The following is a 24,324-nucleotide window of genomic DNA, read 5'->3' on the forward strand; positions in this document are numbered from 1 at the left end:
TCCAACAGTCTAAAACCATGGCGGGTGCTTGGGGCACTTGGTTACCAGCCTCTGTCACACAGTTTTCACTTAATGGTTGTCGTAGGTCTCCCTTGGAGCTGAGTAATTCAGGCCCTCATTTAACTAGCAGAAGTTTTGTTCAGATCATATACCAACTTGTTTTATTCTTCAATTTAAGCCCAATTTAACAAAAACCCAGCCACCTCTGTTTCTTTGGGCCTCCTGTCCAGATTCCCCTGGGTCCCTGCCTAGGAAATGTGCCCCTTAAGTGCCCCCTTAAGACTCCAAGTCTCAAGTAAGAACAGCTTGAGTAAAATCTTCAGGATCATCACTCAAACAATGAAATCTGGATGTTAGGAAAAGACCAGAACACCTGAGGCGCGCTGAGAAGCCAGCGGGCCTCAGTGGGCCCATGCTTGGTACCAAACACCAGTTCCGGGTCGACTCCAGGTGTCCTCTGGTGGGTATCTCTGACATCCTGTTAGCTACACCATGCATCTTGAAGAAGAAATTAATCAGGTAGCTCACAGAGAAAAACAGTGTGACAATGAATATATATATGTTCATGTATAACTGAAAAATTGTGCTCTACACTGGAATTTGACACAACATTGTAAAATGATTATAAATCAATAAAAAATGTTAAAAAAAATCAAAAAAATTTAATCAGTTGACTAAGAAAGAAACAGAAAATTTTCATGAGCCAAACTGAGGGTTATAACCTGGGAACAGTCTCAGAAAACTCTGAGAACTATCCTGCCCACTCGAGGTCAAAGCACTGTCATGTAAGTTCTTGAGACAGACAGCTGTACATTAAATAACGTATTATAGGTGGTTTACACCATCCAGATCTGTATGTACAAAGTGAGTAGTGGGTCATGGGTCATCATGGCCCCTGACAATGTTAAGAAGGAATGCTGTCTCCTAAGGAGGTCTGGTCAATGCACGTGCACAAACACACAAAAAGGGAGGAAGGAGTCCTAACTCAGCAACACAAAATTTTATGCTTAAATTTTTCTCATCTTGCCACAAAATATGAATATTTTTATTTCACTAGGAGGGAGTAGGAGAGAAAGAAAGAAGCTGTCATCTAGAAAGCTGTCATCTGCTAGTTATTCAGTTTCACTGTATTTTCTTAAACAAGAGAATCCCTTCTGTGATTTCAATGTACTCCTTAGAAACATTTTTTATTGAGTTTTTTTTTCCCTTTAAATTGTTGCTTTGGTACAAGTGGTGCCCTACAAAATGGTTTCAGAATTCGCTCCTCTCTCTCCTAATGAAAATAAAATTTCATATAAAATTTGGCTCTATTAAAGTAGAAATCCAGTTTAAAGTAAATGAGCTTATTAAAGTACTTTCATGGACACAATATAAACATTACCACTTCAACAAGATAAAATTTGAACATCAATATAAGACAAGGTTGTCACATGTAAGTTAAAGAATTTAACCCACTGAATCAAGTAATGGGTGTGCAATTAGTAACGTAGTAGAAGGATTTGATGAAAAGTAGAGCTATTTTTGTTATCAGATGAGTGAGTATTCTAAATGTTTCTCCTAAGGACAAAATGTGCTCCTCCAAAATGGGATAAGAGCCACTCTAAAATGAGAAGTCATCTCACTTGGATGCATTTTATTGGAAAACACTCACCAGGGGTCAATTCCTGCTTCAACTGGTAGAGAACTAAGCAGACCGTGATATGTCATCACCAGATTCCACTCAAGGATTAATGGCTGCAAAGAACAAGATGCCTCTCTAAGTCTTCCTGTAACATGACACCCGATAGTGACCAGCCTGCCCGTTCCAGTCTCGTTTGCACACCGAGGGGCAGAGGATGGCTTTTCACAAGTCTCAGAGGAACAAGGCACATGGATAATCCAATACATGTTCTAAATCATCCCTTTTGGTTCAGGCCAAGTCATGGCACTTGTGGGATCTGCCAAAACAGAAGCTCCCCTACCCTGGGGTGGGTAGGGCAGAGAGAGATGGGATTTGTTTAGAGCCATCTCTCACCACAAGTGAAGGCTACAATGTCCCTGGAAAGATGTTGTCTGATTCTGCTACTAATTTGGTTCAAATGACCTTGAAAGGCTGAGGGATTTCTGTTAACTCCTCTACTCCGTATATAAAGGGCTGTTAGCAATAAGATTTCAAGACAGCACCCGCCGTCTTCACAAATCAGCACTGCGGAGCCAGGAGTGGGACTGTGAGCCTTGCCTGCCTTTGCACCCCAGCAGGAGATCAGTTCACCTGCAAATCCGTCTTTAAGGTACAGTGTGTTCAGCTTGTGTTGTCAGGTGCGGGGACAGCTCCTTTCTGGGGCTGGGAGTTGAGACCCACTCCTTGTCTACGTGTCTTTTTGCCCACTTGGACTCATTTTCTCCCCTCACTTTGAACACCCTACCCTGCACCAGTTTGGGAATAGATTTAACAGGCCAAGGGAGCTTTTCCATCCCTGACTTCTACGTGTCAATTATGCATGAATTTCAAGTTAAAGAGTATGAAAAAACAGAAATCAGTTTTTGATCTCACTGAGCAAGTCACTCTTAAAATTAAATAAAATAGAGAACGTATCTCATGTTGATTAATGGCTAACTTAATCCCAAGGAAACATTTATTATGGATGCCAGAATCAGGGAGGCTTCTGAGAAAACTGAAGGTCAAGAGAATTAATCTTTGAGTTTTTTACTTGGCTGAATAACCCGGGACTTGGGAAATTAAACTGTAGAATTTTCTTTCGCTTTAGTTTATACAATTGACCGTTATCTAGCCCCTTGTTAGATGACATAAGTGCTTGAGCCTCACACAAAATCAAGGTTCAGTGAATGTTACTGACTAAACTGATATTTATTTAAAGGGAGCTCTGCTACCGTTTCAGTGTAAGTTATTTAGTAAAGTAAATTTACTAATTGCCATTGGAAATATGACTTTTCCAAACTGGTAACGAGTTGCTGCAAATAAAACTAATTATGTTAATAGATACAAACTTTAGTAAATGCAGATATAGTAAACAATCTTATGGTTACCGGGAGAAAGGGGGTGGGAAGGGATAAATTTGGGAGTTTGAGATTTGCAAATGATAACCATCATATATAAAAACAGGTTAAAAAAAAAACAAATTTTTCTGTATAGCACAGACAACTATATTCAATACCTTGTAATAACTTTCAATGAAAAAGAATATTAAAACGAGTATTTGTATGTACATGCATGACTGGGACACCGTGCTGTTCACTGGAAACTGACACATTGTAACTGACAGTGCTTCAATAAAAATAAATAAATAAAAATAAACTTTAGTGGAAAAAAAAATACTTTTGCTGTGGGGATGCAGAGAAATAGAACAGGCTCCTTTATGAAAGCACAGTCCCCTTTTGCTAAAGTCCCCTTTCGTCCAGTCATTGACATTTGCCCTGCTCATCCGTGTAAGGCAACCAGACATCCTCACTTGGAAGACATGGACTGAAATACAAGGTTCCTGTGATGCCGAAGGTACAGATTATTCCCTTGAACTTGATACTAATGGACTTCACTGACTGTTAGAGCCAGAAGGAGCCTCAGTGAACCTCTAAACCAAACACCTCACTCCACAGAGGAGCAGACTGAAGGGAAATACCTTTGCCAAAATCTAAAAAGAAACTTTGTAAACAAAGGGAAAGAAACACATAAAATAAAAAGCATTTAAACCTGTATTTAGGAAATAACTATATGTTAATAGCAATATGGCTGAAATAACTATACGCCAAATATAATCCAAAGAAGACAGAAAATAGGAGAAATAGAAATTAATAATTGGCCATTTAAGATGGTTATCTACTGTGCGCACTTGGAACATTTCTTTTTACTCACCCTAAACTATGTATGTTTTCTGTTAGCACAAGAATGCAATAAAACTTGGTAAAATTTACGTTTGTTTAAATGATGAGTTCTTTTTATGTTTGAACACAGTTGGGTTAAAATACATACTAACTCTACATCGGCACTGTGTGATCTGTTTATCCATTAATTCAACAAATATTTTTTTGAGTGCCGACTACTTTCCATGGTCCGTCTAGGGGTGACACATTCAGGTATGTTCTCCTGAGTACAAGACCAGAAGCCGCGCTGTGTCTTTTCATTAGGAGCTGAATACACTGATAATCTGGTATTTGCTTCCCTAGTGGAGACTGGAAGCGTTTTTACAGAAGAGGGTTTTCTCAGTCTATAAACATTCCAACAGTCCCGTAACTGCAGAGGGCAATATGGGGTTATATATTCAACATTTTGACCTGCAATTATATTTCTAGGCGTTTCAGCTCCAGACATACATGTGAAAAAAAATGTATGATTCACTCTGCAATTTTGGGGAGAATAGATCTAAATAGGGATTAACTTAAATGTCCATCAACATAAGATTGTTTAAATAAATTACAGCATATCCATAAACAATGGCAACCATGAAAAACAATATGGGCTGGTAAGTTAAAAAAAAAAAAAAAGAAAAACGCAGAACAGTCTTATGTAGTACGGTTCTGCTTGCAAAAAACATACACACATGTGGTTTTATTAAAATGGAGATATGGTGGGGAGGGTATAGCTCAAGTGATTGAGTGCATGCTTAGCATACAAGAGGTCCTGGGTTCAATCCCCAGTACCTCCATTTAAAAAGAAAGAAAGAAAAAGAAAAACTAAAGATAAATAAATAAATAGATTTAATGACCCCCCCCCCCCAATTAGAACTATAAATAAGACGTCATTAACAATGGACATCTTTGGGAAGTGTATCAGGCGGCCGCAAGGAAAGAGAAGAAAGACTTTCAATTTTATATCCTTTAGTACTTGAAATGTTCTGCTGGGTACCTGTACTCCATTTACATTTTTTTAAATGCAGTCTTAAAGGAGCGTATTTGCTAATAATGTAGAAGTTCATAACTCGATCAAATTATTTGGGAGATTTACTGATGAGAAAGATTGAATAAATTATGGCATGCAGTCATTTTCATATGGATCCCCAAACATAGGGGCCAACACAACAAAAGGAAACAGATTTTAAAACTGTCCTAGGTGATTAAGGAGGTTTGTTCCAGATATTCCGTTTTCTTAAAGAAGAAAAAGATATTTCTGGAAACTCAACTATTTGGGAAATTGGACCCTGGCTGGAGCCCACTTTTAAAAAAAGACACACAGCTCATTTCCTGTTCAGAACAAAAAGTAATGTTGATTAGTGACAGTCAGATAGCCGCTGCGCTGGAATTTGGGGGTGGGGAGAGGAGAAACAACATTTTAGCCGAATTTTGTATTTTAACCATCTTAACGTTTATCGTTAAAGCTTTTAATGGGAGTGGAACATAACATTTGCTGGAGAAGTTATCATATTTAGCTCAAAATCCTTTGGAGAATTTTGACCAGATGAGTGATGTCAGCCTGAGGGAATCATAAGCATTGTGTCCGTTGGACAAGCAAGTTTACGATGCGCTGGGTGAAGGATGTCTGATTAAGCAAGGTCCTTGTCCACAGTAATTACAGTCTAGTTCATGGGACAAGGTTATGGAGAGCTGGCTCTTGGTCCCAACTCAGCCAGGCACAGAGGCTCTCTGTGCTTCAGTGGTGTTGGGCGAACACAGACCCAGAGGCTTCTCTGTGCATGACAGGATGGGCTTTGTGACCTCCCGGTCCCCAGTTAGGTGACTGGGCGTCAGATGGAATAGCCCGGATGTGGCCAATATAAACCTACAGTGGTTAGCGGTGACCCAGGACATGGAGGTGGCTGAACTCTGTTTGCTTTTGGTTTGTAGTGTTTTATTATAACACTGCATGTGCCCAGTGTATGTTTCTACTGGAATCTAAGGCACAGCTACATGGCCCACGGAGAACTCCAAGTTTTTTCCCATTAGACCATGTAGGGCTCAAAAACTGGGAACCAAGAGGCCAAATCCTGGCTTTCCTTCTTGTTAGCTGTGGGGCTGGGGGTAAGTCACTTAAGCTCTCAGACTCACTTTCTCGTTCACAAATACAGAAATAATAAAACCTACAATATACTGAGGACTGAATGAGATAACATTTAGCATTGTACTTGATTCAGGCTGTTAATCTGAACATAGGTGAGAATGATGAGTGTCTCTCCACAACATTACGTTAAGCATTTTAGATGTTAATCTCATTTAATTCTCAGAGGATTTTTTTCTTTCAGGAATAATGTTTCTAGCACCAGTTGCTAAGATGCCATTTCTTTAAATTCTTTTTTTAATTTTTTTTGTGGGGCTAGATAATTAAGTTTATTTGTTTAATTTTTTTTAATGGAGGTACTGGGGATTGAACCCAGGACCTCATGCATGCTAAGCACACACTCTACCATTGAGCTATACCCTCCCCCTCTTAATCTTTTTTTTTTTTTTTATTGAGAAACTTAAGCTTTAGAAAGGTTATAGAAGTTCCCCAAGGTCACATGGACTCAAGGTCACTTCTTTACTCAATTGTCAGTTACTTGTCTAATAATTATTGGTGTCCCTCCTTCATGACTTAGTGTCATTTCCAATTAATTCAGATAAACCCCAGAGGAAACAACAGGACGGAGTTACTATGGACACATTCAGTACAAGCCTTTTTTTCTTATTAGTCCTCACTTAAAATCTGCAACTATCTCAGAACTCACTCGTACTGCCCTAGGCAGTCTTTCATTCCACCTGCAGCTTTTCTTAAGACCCAAATATCCTACTATGGGCCAAATCAGAGGTAGAGTTGAAGGATATTAACTGGAGAGAGAACTATGGAGAGCGACTCAAGACTTAAATTCAAATAGACTGTCTGAATTTTGGAGGAGAGGTTAAGGAAAAAATGTTTCCTGAAAAAGTGCTAAACTGAGGAGGACTGTTTTCACATAATGCTCCATCTTCCACCTGCAAAGGAGGAGAGGCGAAGGAAACTCATTTTATTCTCTGCCTAGAGGGGGCCAAAGGCCCGGGTGGGAGGAAAACCCATCAACATGTCTCAGGCCCACCGTCGGTTGTAGTCATCTTAGCAAGTGATGCTAGAAGCATTATTCCTAAAGATATGTTCACTGTGGATGAGATAGACCACACAAGAGGACATGAAGTAATGATGGCTGTGTTCCCTGACCCCTGTAGAGGCAGGATTTCCAGGTGACAGGACTAGCATTTGTGTGAGATGGGGGGAAGGTGCTCCTGGTTTGTGTGTATGTGTGTTTTAGTTCTTATCACGATGCACATAAAACTGATACTAGTGGGCACCTCTCAGAGAGGTATTGGAGAGAAGGGAAGTTTGTCTTAGTGCAATAAGTGTAAAATAATCCTGGCAAAAAGCCAATGTACTTCTGCCTTGATGAAGAATGAACGATTTACTTATCACTCAGAAGGGATTTAACCACGGTGTGTGCTTCTTACGTTCTCTTCCCATGAGCTGCCATCTTTCTGATGGGCTGGCCGGGTAGTGTACGAGTGTGTGAGCACAGGCTTAGGAGACGGGGTGGGTTTGCACCCCAACTCCATCACCAAGGATGAGATGACCTTGGGCAGCGGCTTGCACCTCCTCTGCCAAATGCGGGTAAGAATAGGGTTGTGAGAAATGAATGCAAGATATAAAGTATTTTGAAGAATGAAGGTGTTCAGTAAATACTCAATAAAGAGCATAAAAATAAGCCAGATATAGCACAGGGAAATATACTCAATATCTTATAGTAGCTTATGGTGAAAAAGAATAAGAAAATGAATATATGTATATTCGTGTATGACTGAAACATTGTGCTGTACACCAGACATTGACATGACATTGAAACTGACCATACCTCAATTAAAAAAAAAAAGCCAGAGATCACAGGCTAGCAGCCCACCAGCCAGTAGGTAAAGGCATGATAGCAGGTTTTCCCTGGCCCCTTTGTGGAGGCGTGAACTCACTTCATACCTGAACTCACATCCACTCCTTTCTGTCACCCAGGGTTTAATATCAGTTCATTTTACCCTATTGCTTACCTTCAAGAGGAGAAATATTTCTCTGTATCTATGGTTTTATCAACACTGGGGAAACAAAAAGATAAATACAGTAAAACTGATATATATATTTTTTCATCTTTAAAAATAAATTTTTATTGCAGTATAGTCAGTTACAACGTGTCAATTTCTGGTGTACAGCATAATGTCCTAGTCATGCATATATGTATATATACATACATATATTAATTTTCATATTCTTTTTCATTAAAGGTTATTACAAGGTATCGAATATAGTTCCCTATGCTATAAAGAAGAAATTTGGTTTTTTTAATCTATTTTTATATATAGTGTGGTTAACCTTTGCAAATCTCAAACTCCCAAATTTATCCCTTCCCACCCTTTCCCACCTGGAAACCATAAGATTGTTTACAATGTCTGCAAGTGTGTTTCTGTTTTGTAGATGAGTTCATTAGTGTCTTCTTTTTTTTTTTTTCTGTTTTTTTTTTTTAGATTCTACATATGAGTGATGATATCATATGGTATTTTTCTTTCTGGCTTACTTCACTCTGATATATATTTTTAAAGGTTGGGAATCACATACTATTCCTAAGTGTTTATTATGAAAAATGCAAAATGAGTCATTTATGTGAACTTAGGGACACATTAGTTATTTAAACTTGCTGCTTCTGAGTTTTGAACCATGGTGGGTAGAGGAAAATACAGCTATCTAGGTGTCAAGAAAAAGAAATTATCCTGTGTTCTTAGAGAATTTCAGGATCAGGGGGGACTAAAAAGACATTAAAAGCACATGCATGTACCCATCTAAGAAGTCTGCTCCCCTCTAATCTGCTTATACCACGGGATGAAAGTAGCAGGTTGAAATTTAAAAGGAATAAGTATAAAGACCTAGACTTAGGTTATTAAAAAAAAAAATCAGTTTCACAAGAACATAATGGAGACAGCTGAGTCTTAAAGTTTCCTCAGTAAAAAAAAAAAACAGATCTTAATCTCAAAGATCTTTAAAAGTGACTCAGGAGGTTGCTGGTACCGATGGGTTTTAGGCATCCGGACGTTCCTCAGCACTTCTTATTTCTGGGGCTATAAAAAGCACCACCGAGTTGTCCCACAGGAGATCAGAGTGGCTTTGCCTTCTTCCCGACCCCACCCAGAGGACGGCTGGGGAGAGAAGTGCCTTTTCACTTTCATCGGAGCCCCTGGAGGGGCGGGACCACATACACAGTTGATGATTTTCTCTGCCTGAACCAGGTGGAGGTGCTGGTTCCACCAGCGCCCCTGGGGAAAAGCGGACACCTTCAATTTTCTGTTTCCTGCCTCATTTTGATATCTTCCTAAAAATGCTATTTTAAAATTACCGTCAATTCTGTTTCTTGAGGGTACGAAGGGGAGGGCAGCAGCTACCACCATGAGCACAGTAGGCGAGGCACCGGATGCAGAAAGTACAAAGCAGGGCGGGGCGCCGGGAGGGTGGTATAGCTTGTCTAAAACAAACTGCATTTCCTCTTGCAGAAGCTCTTACAGATTGCCGTGACCCTCAGTGCTGAAGTTCAAGTTTCCAGCAAAACAAGCAGTTAGGTTTATGTTACAAAGTAACATGGGAGAACTGAGTCCCATCTTTAGCAGAGTGGAAACTGTCAACTTCAGTAAGACAATTACTTCTTAAACATACCGGGCATTGCTCAGTGACTGTGGTTATAAAGTCTGACCTCAAGGATCCCCAAATATAATATCCTAAATGATGTAAGGGTGGAACTTATCACCAAGACTGTTTTGCTAAGGGGTTCTCTGTTTACAGTCCAACCCTTGACCTTGGACAAGAAAGGAAGCATCTTATCCCTGAGATCTAAGGCTTTCCAGTTCCAACAAACCCAGCAACGGAGATAAATAAACCTTAAATATGGTCTGAATCAAGAAGGGGCAAAGCATTTAATATCATGTATAAAGACAATGAGAATTTATATAGGTGATGGTTCAAATTCGGTTAGTATTTTAAAATTGTTTCTATTTTAATTTTTTTTATTTTGGGGAGAGGTAATTAGGCATTTATTTATTTATGTATTTATGTATTTCAATGGAAGTGCTGGAGACTGAACCCAGGACTGGTGCATGCTAGGCACACACTCTACCCCTGAGCTGCACCCTCCCGCCTCGGTTAACATTTGCAGTTTCTTATCAGGGATGAGACAATAGACTGCGAGCTCCCGGAGGGCAAGCATGCGTTGTGTTGGCAGATGAACAATTGGGGAATGAATGGTAGTGTGTTAAGTGCCTTCCTCTATATTGCCATTTAATCTCCACTTCATGAATAAGGAAACCGGGGCTCGGAGCCCTTGAAGGACTTATTGCCCAAAGTGACAATAGTGACAATCGTCCCCTGTCCTCCTTCCTAGCTCCCTGGCCATCCTGGCTGTCAGAACACAGCCTCCAGGCCTGGCGAGTGAGGCGGGGACCCAAGCTGTGTTTGGCAGGTGGCTGCGTCCACATGTCCTCTAGTGGGTGACGTGAGGCTTGGTGGAAAGTTCCAACCCCAGTTGCTGCCGGGATGACAGCAAAAGCCAGTCGGGCCAGTGAGGATAGTATTTGCACACTCAGGTTTGGAGGCAGGAGAGTGGATGCTCAGAGAGACTGTAGAGAGAAGGGAGGCAGAACAAAAGTGAAATAGTTCAGGATGCCCTGCAGGGAGAGCCTGGGGAGGAGGTTTTAAGAAAAGCTAAGAAAGAAAGACAGAAGGCCAAAACTGTAGGTCAGAGAACGCATCCCTTAAGAGGAGCGGCTAGGTAGCCCTCAGGCTGCAGGCATCCAAAACCCCTCTTCTCTGCAGTGAGCACGCTGTTTGCCTCCTTCTTAAATGTGATGTCTTGAAGCAGAGAACGTGTTCTGCTGATGACCACGGTGCCCACTGCTCCCCATTGCTCAGGTCCAGTAGCTTCACTCCCTCCTGACTGAAGGGAGCTTGGCCTGGCCCCTGAGTGTGTTTGAGTCTGACCCCTCCGGAAGTTTACAAGATATCACAGCCCCAGAAGTGCTTCCTGACCCAAAGGGAATAGGAAGCAGAGGCAATATGCCTCAGATTGCTCAGAGCCTGCTGCCTGATTTCCTCTGGGCTTACCCTGATTTAAATTAAATCACACCCTTGGGTGTGTAGAACACCACCCTGCTTTCCACCATCTCTCTTAACCTAACTCATAATTATGCAACTACAGTGTCTTTTAGAATAAATCCTCCTTCCATGTGAACACCACACCTTTGTGCCAAATGGAATGAATGTGAAATGACATGATGTTGTGGGCAGCCCGTGTTCCTGCCTAAGCCTTTCTTTTTTTTTTTAAACAAAAACTTCCTTAGAATAAAATAAATCTAAATTTCAAGAAAAAAAATTTAGTGAGTTCCTAGTTGACCAAACTGTCCTTTCTCTGAATACCAGATACCAAATATAAACTCTCAGTTTTTAGGAGCATCTTTAATAAAAGTGTGACTACATCGTGCATTCCTTTTTGTCTATTTCAGTGGCACGTCTGCATTAACACCTTCCTCCCAGTTCAAAGCAAGTGCTGCTTTCTCACCTCGCGTTTATACAGGCAGAGCTCACATCAGGAAAGTGAGAGCCCGCCGATGTCCCTGCAGCTTGGACAAAATCCACAGGAAACCTAACTGCACTGTCTCATACTCTAGTTCTACGAATGAAAATTTAAAAGTCTGATCTATACTTTCACTGACAGTTCTTTCAATGTCAAGACACTAAGAATTTATTAGAAATCTGTGCACTGAATCCCTTAGCCTGGGGCAGAAAATACGTGGGATTATGTCCTTATAAGACAGAGCATGTGCTCCCACGAGGCTGCAGGACCAGCCCTGCTCCACCCTTCAGAGCGGGGTGCAGAGAACATCTGGAGACACTCCAGGGGCCAGTGCTCCCCCAGGTGCTCCGAGCACAGTTTTGCCCAGGTCGGTTGCAGCTACAGAAATGACCAGATGATTAGAAGATGGGTCTAGGAGGAAAAATAGGAGACATGGATTTTTAAATAAAAATCTTTATAGGGTACTCAAAGCTGCTTTCAGTTCCAGAAAACCAAGCTTCTTCCTGCTTCAGGACATTTATATCTCTCTCCAAGTGGGAAGGTCTTGCCACCTCTCCGATACAAGTGTAAGAGTCTATTATTAAAAATAGAATATAAATAAAATATTCTATTTTATTCTGTATATAAATTTATAAATATATTTTATATTATAAAATATTATAATTCTATAATATAGAATTGTTATTCTATATTATATATATAAAATAATAAATGTCTTATTTATTCCCTGAAGCTTTTTCTGAACTCCACCCCCAGTTCTCTGGGCTGTGATCGGCCAGTCCAGCCTGAATGGGACCCCTGGGACTCTGTAGTGAGGGAGAGAAAGTCTAGGTTCTCGCCAATCTCCCACTAGGGCCAAAGCTCTCCCCTAAGCAGGAACTCACCAGCAGGCAGAGAAGGATTTGTCTTGCAGTTCATTGCATCTACCTGCTCGCCAGAGCCACTAAGATCTGGAAAACGGGCACTGTTTAGGTAAAAAAAAGTAAATTTTTTTAGTGTTAAACATGCATACTTTCACGGGTCCTGCACACACACATGCCACACGAGCTTGCTCTGGATGTAGCCAATTCCAAATACAGTCACCATTTCTTGTGATGAGGATTGGTAGAGCAAAGGGCATTCACTTTGAAAATGGACAGACCTCAGTCCAAACTCTGGCTTTCTTATGTCCAGTAGTGACAAGGCTATAGGCAAATTCCTTATCTAAACAAGAATCACCCATCTCAGAGAGCTGTGGTGGGGATCAAATGGGACAGTGTGTAAGAAATGCCTGTCACACATCACCTGCTCAGTAAATGGTAGACGTTCTTGTCATTCTGCGAGGAAGGATGGAAAAAGCATAACATTGGTTGGGTGCCTCTTACTGTCATGCATTGTGTTTGGAGCTTTGCGTACACCATCTCATTCTGCACGCGCGCACACACACACACACGATTGTGAAGTAACTGCTAAAGGATAACGTTTTAAGTTAAAATCATGACTCCCCTACAAATATGAAATGTACACGGGTCAAATATTTTACTTAACTTATTATAATTAATGAGAAAATGAGTAAGGTACTACAACAGATTCTAAGAGAATTAAAAAAAAAAAAACAACCCACACATATACAAGCAATTAAGGAGACAGAAGTGAATTCATAAGCAGGTGAAAATTGGTTGCTATTCACAGGGATGTCAGTTCATTCCACTGAACAATATACATTCGAATCTCTGTTCAAAAATCATTTGCATTCTCCATTTTTTTCTGTAATTTACAGAGTTGTAAAATGGCTCGGGGACAGCGAAAGGGGCAAGCCCTTGTAGAATCAGATCATCTGGAAGGGTTATTAGACGTCCTTTGCACTTCTGTTCATTTCAGCATTTTTCGCAGTACTTTCTGATGATCGCCATTATCATCCCCGTCCGCGGTTGACAAACGAAGTCACAGTGAGCGTGTGATTTGTCGACACGCGCAGGAAGTGCGAGCGCCAGTGTAAGGATTCGAGCTCATCCCTCACCGCTCCAAAATTACAGTGGCTTTATTCGAAGTACTCGGGTTCGCTTTATCTTTCATTTTCAGGGAATGAACAACCAGTACGTCCGCCGGGAAGTCTTCTGCTGTGAAACGTGTCATGAGCTCAAAAGCTTCTGGGAGAAAGAAATCAGGAAACAGACCTGTTACCGGGAGCTGGAGGAAGGCCGTCAGGAAAGGAGTGCCCTGAGAAAGTATGTGGCGTATGTCTCCACTGTCTTTTTAGTCTCCAGAATTATTCCGGGTGGGAAGACGAGGAAGCAATTATTTTCATTACCCACTTTTCTAAGATTGCAGATGTTGGATGCGGTATGCATCAAGTCCGTGCAGCCACAAGACAGAAGGAGACTGAGGCTTAGAAGAGATTTTTTATACTCACAGCTGTCAGAGAGAGTGTCACTGCGCACCACGCAGGGTCGCAGGGGAAGCACTAGGTTTTGGGCAGGTGGCAGAAGACAGAAGCAAGGGGAGAGTCTTAGCCAGAGCCGTTGTCGGGCTTTCCGAGGAAAAGGCAAAGCACAGGAGAGTAAATTGCTCAGGGTTGGCGAGTTCGAATAATTCCCGAGGGCTTGGGGACTCAGGGGTGAACCCTAGTTGGCTGGTGCCTGGCCCGGCCCGGGGATGCTACAGGGCGGGGGAAGCATGGCTTTATGTGTGAGACTTAGATAAGGAAGTGGCTGGGGCCACAGACTCAGGAATGGTCGACATGCAGGAGAGAACGGCTGGCCCTGGGAAGGGCAGTCTTTCTGCGGCCAGCAGACTTTTTAAGCTGTCAAAATATCATAAAATATAGAAAATTAAAGACATGATTAATTCATCTACCCATTTAGTCTTGCCACCATCTATACCAGGGCTTCTCAGCCTCAGGACTCCTAACATTTAGGGCCTTAAAATTCTTTGTTGACGGGGAGGGGTGGCTGCCCTGTGTTTGTAAGATGTTTGGCAAAAACATTAGATGCAGCTATGACTCCCCTCCTCCACTGTGACCACCAAATGTATCTCCTGACATTACTGAATGTCCCCTGAAGGGCAAAGCTGCCTCTGATTGAGAACCAATGACTTATAGATACAGATAAGAATTTTTCCTTTTTTTTTTTTTGTATAAACAAAAATGAGCTTCTGTAATTTATATCTTGATGAACTGAGGGTTATCTTTGACAGATGGAATGGCAAATTTGTGATGCACGTGCTCTGCTCTGTTTTCCAAAGTTTCTACAGTGATACTGAGCCATTTTATAACTGAGAAAAAAAAGTTATTTAAGAAAAGCTACTGATGGCAAATGGTCCATAGAACAAATGCATTAATTCTCCAGGCTCTCACGTGCCTCTGACAAGATTCCCTTCAAGGTGGGAGGCTCTTCTTTCTACAGCCCGGGCAATAAATCTTCCAAATCTGTTTATCATGAAACATTTCATCATTGTCTCCCCCAAGGAAATGCTGAAAGATGTGGGCAGCGCCTCTGCATTGCTTGGAGCAGAGGTAGATCAGTAGGAGCTGGGGGAGTAGCGGCAGCATCCTGGGGTCTTCTCCTCTGTTTCTGAGCTTCACTCACCAGAGCTGTTGCCCATATCAACTGTGAATATAAAACTCACTTTCTTAATTGGGTAACCAATGAATGATAACCTAGTGGTTTTGTTAATTACTTTTGCTAAAAAAACAAAACAAAACACACACCCATGTATATCCAGATGAACCAAGTTGCACAGGAAGAATGCAAATGTTTTCAAACCACTACCAGAATGTCAGAATATTTCCTTAAATGCTGAGTATCTAAGCATACAGTTTGAAATGCCATCCTAATAGAATAATAATCTTCTAATATACATTTGCAGACCAATGAATGGCATGAAGCTCTGGCTCTGTGTTTCAGCCCCCTGGGCTATGCCTTTCCAAACTTCATTTATATGAGTGCATCCCCAGAGACACACACATAACACTCCATTTATAAAAAGGTAAATTCAAGCCACTGTGCGATCAAGAGATGTTCTAGACGAACAGTAGAAGACAAAAATCTTAAAATCTTCCACGAACGCCTTTGCTGATGGCAGAAGAGAGCCAATGAGGCCTTAACGTTCCTCAGCTGAGCTAAGCAGCAGGCCTTGTGCCAGAGCTGAGCGGAGTGGCAGCAGGTGTTTTAACATGACCAGGCTCGTTAGCACACGCCTGCAGGCTCACTGACGGAGAGGGACGTAGCCCGGGCTGCAGAGAACCCCTGTGCTCCGTGGACTGGAAACCCTCTTCCTCTCTCTGAGTCTGGCTAGAAAGAAGCAACACAGCAGGGCTCAGTCCCACAGAGAAGCTGAAAACTGTCTGCAAACAACTGATTGAGGCCATTTGAGAGAAGGCAGGTGTAGTGTAGGTACGGTGCGCAAACCTCCTGGCTGGTGGGGACAGTCCAGGTGTACGGGTATCACTTGGTTCTAATTATGGACTGTGTTCCCTTTTATTTTTTAAAGAATCTCAATTTAGGCGATTAATTATGTGAACACTGAAGTCTAAATAACCAGCTATAACTGAGAAACTGTCCAGTGCTTATATGAAAAGCAAATGTTTTAATGCAAAAAGTATGATCTTCAAAATAGCTCTTCAGAATTGAGCAGAACTCACAGTGTCAAGTAGACGTTAAATCTGGTGGACTTGAGTGGGGAGAGGAATTTATTAAGCTTCACCCCAAGACCACTCACCTCCCTGTGCTTTGATAACAATTACAGTATTGAATTATGATTATGGTACTGAAATTTGAAATGGGAGATCAAGGACTCAGTAAACTATGAATTCCTTGATGACAATGATTATTGTTTTACTAACGTTCTTTACATATTGGGGTAGCCACAGAAGTGCTCGATTCAGAGTGCCTTCAAGATAACTCGCAGTGGGGAGCAGAGTTGACTAAGAGTTCTGCTTCCCAATTATGACAATCAGGATGATTTCAGCTGCAGGTAACAAAATATCCAACGTATAAGCTCCTGCTCAGATGAAATCATTATTTCAATCATTATTTTATAATAGAAGATTTAATCTACAAAACATAACCAGTGAGAAAAGTTTTCGTTTTTTTCATTCACACTGAGGGGGTGAATTATGTGAGCTGAGTTGTTCAGATCGGCATGCTGAGGCTGGCCCACGACCAGGTCCAGCTGGGCTGAGTGGCAGGTCAAAGGGACCCAGGATCAGGCTCGTCTCTCCCCACTCTGGGAAAAACAACTGAAGAGGCGTGTTCATTACTACACGGGAATTAGGGCAGCAAAAGCATCACCTGACCTTTCATATTAAAACAAAAGCACAGAGATTTCCGATTATAGAAAGAACTCTCGCTGCTGACTTTCTGCATCTGCCATTGCGTTTGAGCTGAGGTCACCCTTACCCTTGACTGCTTCTAGCCGATGACACAGCATGACAGGAGTAACTGGTCCTGTGAAATTCCTGAGTGACAGGGCCCCTCTGGTGGGCAACTCCCAACTCAGCGATGACCCATCAGCCAAGCCTTCTCAGAACTGTGCTGGGGCGCACCCAGACTGACACATCCATTTAGTGCCTAGCAAGCGCATGACAGAAAAAAAAAAAAAAAAACCTAATTATGTGCCCGACTGATCTTCCCTGGTTCCCAGTAAGGACATTACGATTCTGGTTTATGATTCTTAAAAAAAAAAAAAAAAGAATCCTCCTTTCTACTCAAATCCCATATAATCAAACAGAATCTGTATTCTTAGATGTTAATTACAACTCCTCCACCCATCAGATGAATCTAGAACAATAAATAGTAAATATCATTTGGTCTCCATTTGAAAAGTGAGGTCAATGTTTCTAGGCTTAAGGCAAAAAAATGTTCTCTTCAAGCTTGAATGCTGGCTTTTTCGCTCCTTACTACAAAGTAAAAGGTCCCTGTGTACACTTTCATGCACCAGCTTACTGAGATCGCAAAGGGGAGTAACACAGTTTTGAAAGATATTGACCAGAAAGGGGCAGCACACAGTCTAAATACTCATAAAACAGGATTTAATGGGAACTTAGGCAGAGCCCTGACTCCTTCACCGCCTGGCAATCCATAGTGACATCGTTACTACAAAAAGTGAATCAATGCGTCATAAAGTCCAGGTTTCTAAATTCTGTTCCTAGAATAAATTCATCATTCCAAATGTGTTAACTTGGGGCCTCCAAGAAGCAAAGGGCAAGACAAAAATTAGGTGTGAGATTTATCGGGGGAAGCACCTGTAAGGGAAAAATGGGAAGCAAGTTGCAGCGTGCCCATAAACGTCTAACTGGTTTTCTGTGGGGAAAAAATGTACACCCATATATACATACGTAAGTTTATTATAAATTTTACTGGTATAAAGATGTGTAACACACTTTACAAATAATAAGAAAACATATAATGCTCTTTATTACAAACTCCATATAGCCAATTGAGTCTCACAGCATCCTTCTGTTGCTTTTGTCAACCTTTTGTATCTATAGCCAACCTATGATTGCCCTTCGGCCATGATTTGACCAAATCAATGAATAAATGCTTAATTACTATTCAGTTTAGCAAAGTCAGATCGCTAAGGATGACGGCTGTCTAGTGCTGAAACAGCATTTCCGCTTCTTTTTTGTGTGTGTGATTCACAGTATAACAGCTACAGGAGACAGGACATCCTTCTAAGTTTAATCTGCATTATTAAAGATTTTCTCCACCACTTTCTTAAATCTAGATGAAGAGTCAGCAAGCATTTTTTTTTTTTATAAAGGACAAGGTAGTAAATATTTTGGGCTTTGTGAGTCACGTGCTGTGTGTGGCAACTACTCAAGTCTGCTGTTGTGTGAAAACAGCCACAGACAATATGTCAACAGATGGGCAGGGCTATATTCTGATACAACTTTATTTAAAAAAAAAAGGCAGGCAACTGGCCAGCAGGAACCCTGAGCGGCACATTTTCATGCCCACCACACCAAGGAAACGTTGAAGCCCCTTTAGTTAATGACGAAGCCACATTATATTACGTCCCTCAAGGTCAGTGAGATACAGAGGCAGCAACCCTTACTAGTGAGCTTTAAAATATCCCAGGTGACAAAAGTCACGTACATTTGGAGGCAGGTTTAGTTACAGAGACTTTCAGAGATGCTTACCAAGGGGAGCTTGTGAGCTTGGATATTCCCCAGTTGGAAAGGTTGATGACAAATTAAAATAACAAGGTTATTAATATTAATAACCATAATAAAGAAATATAATTATTGAAAATTAAAATTAAGAAATATAATTATTAAACTTATAAAATAAAATTATTAAAACATAAATTATTAAAATTACTAATAGATGTATAGCAATAGAAGGTCATATAAACTCAATAAATCATCACTCCTTAAGTGGGCGTGAACCTATGGGCGAGGCAGCTGCCCGCTGATGGCAGAGCAGCCGTTACATGGTTTTTTTATCACTCCTTTCAAAGCGGCAAACTGTTATTTTTATGTCACTCATTTTATTAAAAGTTGAGGTTGAATGAGAATGAAAACCAATGTCTTAACCATAGTCTCCGATGGCCCTAATTCTACTCTCAGTATTTCAACTTTCAACCCCTGGTTGCTTCTGTTTTAAGCAACCACCACCACCAAACAGCAGGACAGCACTCCAGATTCTTTCCATTCTTTCTCGGGTCCATAATTGAGCAGAGTTTTAAGTAGGACGTTTCCTGGAGTCAACTTGGTAATAGGCGCCTGGAGCTTTCAAAATATTTATACCCTCTAATTGCTTATCTCTGGAAATCTCTTTGCGGAAAATAGACATGTATATGGAAAGAGTATTAAGTATTATTATACTCATTTCAGGGTTATTTACAAGAGTGAAAAATTGAGCTTGAATCCAATTTTTCTTTATTCTTGCTTGTATATTCTGGTTTTCCTGTAACAATCATGCACTGCTTTAGCATTGTTATGAATTATGTCCCCCCAGATTCCTATGTGGAAGTCCTAACCCCTAGTACCTCAGAATGTGACTGCATTTGGGGACAGGGTCTTTAAAAGAGGTGACTTAGTTAACATGAGCCCTTTAGGGTGGCTTAACCCAGACTGACCGATGTCCGTATTAGAAGAGGAGATTAGATACACCAAGAGACGCCAGATAGGCACAGACACAGAGGAAAGGCCGCCTGAGGGCGGAACAGGCAGCCATCTGCCAGCAAAGGAGAGAGGCCGTGGGAGAGACCAGAGCTGCTCACACCCTGACCGTGAACTTCCATCCTCCAGAACCGAGCAGCAATAGACGTCTGCTGCTTCAGGCTGCGGCGTTTTGTTCTGGCGGCCCCAACCCATAATAAACTAATAAAAGGACTTGCCCAGCCCAAGAAACGAACCAAACATCACAAAAGGGAGTTCCCTTCTCACCTGGGCTCCTAGACCTGCTCTCCAGAGACAACTGCCATCACTAGCTTCTTGTATATCTCGCCCCCAAACCTGTCTCAGTAAACAAGTAAGTGTGCGCTGTATTTTTATGCAAAATGGGCCCTGAACAATCCTCACGATTCCACATCTTCCTTTTGTAACCTACTCTATCTTGGAAGTTTTTCTCCATCAGCGCTTTCCGTTTTCCTTTGATGTCTTGAACTGAAATGATGTGACACCGAGGGACAGGGGTAGGTTTGTTTTTCATTTTCTGGCTTTACAGTGTTGTAATAAGAATACTTGTACATGCATTTTTGCATACGTGGGCAAGTATTCCAGGATCAGTTTATAAAAATGAAAATGTTAGGTCAAAGGATGAGTGTTTTAAAGTTTGATGGCTATTGCCTCCTTGTCTTGCAAAGAGGTTGCATTAATTTAAATTTCCACTCTAAGTATGGGAATTTCAGTTTCCCCAGTCACTCACGCTGTGTGTTGTCAAACTCTTAATCATTGTCAGTCTGACAGAAGAAAATGGCATGCCACTGTTTTAAACAATTTAAATTTAATTACAAGTTTGGTTGCGATCCTTTCACATGCAGAGGACCAGCTGGATTTCCTCTTCGGGAGATGCCTTTGTATAACTTCTGACCGTTTGACTACAGGCTTTCTTTTTCTTAATTGATATATAAGCACCAGGCATTTGTTTTGCGTGTGTGTAAAGATCGACGAGTTTGACAAATGCTCAGAATCATGTAGTCAACACAGTCAAGGTAGAGAATAGTCCCATCACTCTGAAAAGCTCCCTTATGCTTCTCCTTTAAGGCGTTGACCCCTCTGCCAATTTCCAGTCCCTAGCAACCACTCATCCGCTCCCCATCCCTATCATTTTGCGCCTTCCAGGACGTCGTCACTGAATTATACAGTATGGAGTCTTTTGTGTCTGGCTCTTTTCATGTGGCAAAATGGACTTGGGATTCATTCTTGTAGTTGTGTGTTTCAACTGTGTGTATCCATTCCTTCTCATCGCAGAGTACTTGTCTCTGCTATGGACATATCACAATTTGGTGATCCACTCCCCCACTGAAGGACATTTAGATTATTTCAAGTTTTTGATGACTGTAAGTAAAACTGCTATAAACATTCACATACACATGGAAGGTATAGCTCAGTGGTAGAGTGTATGCCTAGCATGCACACGGGCCTGGGTTCAATCCCCAGTACCTCCATTAAATAAATTAATAAATAAACCTAATTACCTCCCCACTTAAAAAAAAAAAACCAAACTCACACAGATTTCTGTATGAACATGAATTCCTATTTCTCTTGAGTAAATACTCAGGATTGAGGTTACTGGTGCGTATGGTAAATACACGGTTAAGTGTGTAAGAAACTGGCAAATGGTTTTCCAAACTGACGGCACCGTTTTACATTTTCACAGCGACGTAAGAGAGTTCCAGTTACTCAGCACCCCGGCCGACCCTTGGCTTGGGTTTTGTTGTGAGAGTATTTTTGGTTTGGGGGGACAGGGGTTGGTTTTTGTTTTTGCCAAAGGACGAGAGGGGAGAGAGGGTTGGTTTTTTTTGTTTGTTTTGTTTGTTTGTTTGTTTTGGTCATTCTGTGAGATGAGTGGTACCTCATGGTGGTTTTAATTTGCATTTTCCTAATTATGCAGAGCATATTTATGTGTTTATTTGACACCCATGTAACTTCTTTAGGAAATTGTCTGTTCAGATATTTTGCCCATTGTATTGTTTATTTTCTTATCATGTTTGAGACTTTATATATTCTGTAAGGAAGTCCCATATCAGATCTGTGCCTTGCAAACATTTTCTCCCTGCTTCTGACTTGTCTTTTATTTTCTTTACAATATCCTTAACAGAGAAAATGTTCAATTTTGCTACAGTCCCAAATTTCCTTTTATGAATCACGCTTTTTGTATCGCTCAAGGATTTTTTTCCTTATCCCAAGGTCGCAAAAGTAGTATTTTGTGGCTTTTTTTTTTTTTTGACGTGTTAGTCTTACATTTTACATTTTAGGTCTATGATCCATTTTTAGTTCATTTTGTAAAAGATGTGGTATTTGAATCAAAGTCCTTTTTTTTTTTCTTTTGTCTGTTTTACTTTGGGTGAAAGTAATTAGGTTTATTTATTTATTTGTTTGTTTGTTTATTTGTTTATTAAATGGAGTTACCGGGGATTAAACCCAGGACCTCGTGTATGCTAAGCACGTGATCTACCACTGAGCTACGCCTTCCTCCTCAACCAAAGTCCATTTTTCAATATGGAGATATAGTGTCCCAGGACCATTTACTAAAAAAAAAAAACTTCCTTCATTGAGTTGCCTCTGCCCCTTGTCAAAAATCAACTCTATTTGCGTGTATTTATTTCTAGACTCTATTCTGCCCCATTGATCTATTTTTTCCTTCCCCAGTGCCACACGGTCTTGATGATGATAGCTTTATATTAATCTCAAAAATCACACGGTGTGAGTCCTCCACCTTTCTCCTACTTCAAATTTGCTTTGGCTAATCCACTTCTTTTGTCTTTCCATATAAAATTTAAAATCAGCTTGTCGGTGTCTCCAGCATAGTTCTGCTGAGATTTTGATTGAGATTACACTAAATCCATATATCAATTTAGGAAGGTGTACGTTTTGGAGAAAACTATATGTTCATTGACTGCTCATTTCCCTCTTGAGTTTTTTTTTTTTTTTCTTCTTCTTCTTCATTAATTTGTAAAAAGCTATGTGTTGCTCTTAAGAATATTCTTCAGAAGGGAAAAAATAAAACTTTACTGGGGACCACCGGATGTGGAGTGTAACCATGAATCTTGTTTCCCCTCCTCAGGCTCAGAGAAGAATGGAAGCAGAGACTGGAGAAAAGGCTGAGGATGCTGGACAATCCTGATGGGAAGGAAAAGCAGTCGGACACGGTGGGCTGAGAGCTTCCTGCCTCGTCCACTTCAAAGACAACAAGCCACCAAGGGCACTTTTCTAGGAGAATAAACTAACACCCACGCTACGTTGACTTACTAAGCAGGACACTATTTGCTCTCCCATTTGTGAGGGGATTTACGTGTGAACCCTCCCCCCGGTGCTAATGGGCATCGTTATCCGGCCAAATCCTCTCTGCACAGAGGGCGGGATGGCCGCCAATGGGAGGTGCAGCTCGGGTTATCTAAGATCGAAATCTCTTGGAATTAGCACTTGCGAGGTTTCAAAGATCCATGTAGTATAATTTGTTTCCACATTTTCTTCTCATTTTGAAACCTGAATGTTTTATCCAAGCTTACCAGGGGCAATGACCTTGTCGGGCAACTGGCTTCCCTAGGTCTTCTGGAAAAACAGTTATACAACGTGTTTTGCTTTTTTTTTTTTTTCTGTTCCCACTTTTTCATGAAAACAAAAATGCTACTGCTTACAGAAATAAAGCTGTTATTAGGAAAAGAATAATTTATTAACAATATGGTTTGAAAATGAACTAACCTATTTTCTCTTCATATAAATTGGGTTTTTTTTTTCCATAAACATGTTTAATTAGAAAAAATGTGGTGAAAGCAAGGTAATGTTTAATAAACTTGGTTGTTGTGTCCTCACTGGCGTGTGCCCTGTGTTAACTCCCTCATGCCTGCCTCGGTTAGTCCTCTGATGCTACGGCAAGTGTCAGCTCCAGCTGCCCTTAGACACATTCTGGAATTTAAAGTCACTCTCACTGTAGCCTCCTCTTGGGGCCAGGGTGTTACCCAGTCTCTGTAAGAAACCAGCCTCTGTACCCCGATAGCTGAATTGGGACTCGGAGACATGGTTCTGGAAGAATTAGAAAAGAGCAGCTTTAATGCTTTGCCAGGCGAAGGGGAGTCATAGCAGGCTGTGCCTTACAGACTGCGAACCCATCTTGGGGTTGGTGTCCTGAGGTTTTATAGAAAAACTGGACGGAACAGAAAGGTGACAACTATCAGGGCATTTTCCCAGGTGCTGTCTTCTTCTTTATCCTGATGAATCCACCTGGCATCACAGAGAAACTCCAGAGGGTCTGTTCATTCTTCTGAGACCGTCAGCCAGTGAGCACCTTTCTGGAGCACAGCTGACAAGCTATTCCGGGTAAAGAATGCATAATGGAAAAATGGGGGGGGGGTGCTGTTTAAGCACAAAATCAGTTGAGCAAGGGAAGCAGAGATGGGTATCTGTCAGAGAAAAGCTGCACGCGTGTTAAGTCAGAACGAATCAGCGAACAGCTTTAGCATCAGGGAGGCCATTTTGTTGGTTAGTTTCCGACTCTTTCAAGACCAGCATCGTGGTCTCAGGGCAGGAGGAGTCTGCCAGTCACAGGCACAAGGGCTCCTCCGCTCCCTGCCCGGGGATTCCTCACTGGAGACAGGAGCAGAGGGGGAGGCCCTAGGCAGCCAAGGAACGCACACGGCCAGACGGACCCAAAGA

The 24,324-nt window shown here is 41.3% G+C and overlaps 1 protein-coding gene across 1 annotated transcript; it reads left to right on the forward strand.

Moving 5' to 3' along the window:
• The first annotated feature begins 1,706 nt into the window (after positions 1–1,706).
• On the forward strand, positions 1,707–23,436 carry FAM240B (family with sequence similarity 240 member B). The gene is made up of 3 exons (XM_045504669.2): positions 1,707–2,270; positions 13,584–13,729; positions 22,736–23,436. The coding sequence occupies exons 2-3, from the start codon at positions 13,587–13,589 to the stop codon at positions 22,827–22,829; spliced, it is 237 nt and encodes a 78-aa protein (XP_045360625.1). The 5' UTR covers positions 1,707–2,270; positions 13,584–13,586; the 3' UTR covers positions 22,830–23,436.
• The last annotated feature ends 888 nt before the right edge of the window (positions 23,437–24,324 follow it).

The sequence above is a fragment of the Camelus bactrianus genome, chromosome 4 (genome assembly GCF_048773025.1).
Source record: "Camelus bactrianus isolate YW-2024 breed Bactrian camel chromosome 4, ASM4877302v1, whole genome shotgun sequence".
NCBI lineage: Eukaryota > Metazoa > Chordata > Mammalia > Artiodactyla > Camelidae > Camelus > Camelus bactrianus.

Bases quoted from the DNA above. Each gene is read 5' to 3' on its own strand.
- FAM240B (XM_045504669.2), top strand. From the start codon at position 13,587: ATGAACAACCAGTACGTCCGCCGGGAAGTCTTCTGCTGTGAAACGTGT. The intron at 13,730-22,735 runs GTATGTGGCGTA...TCCCCTCCTCAG, and splicing joins GAAAGGAGTGCCCTGAGAAA to GCTCAGAGAAGAATGGAAGC.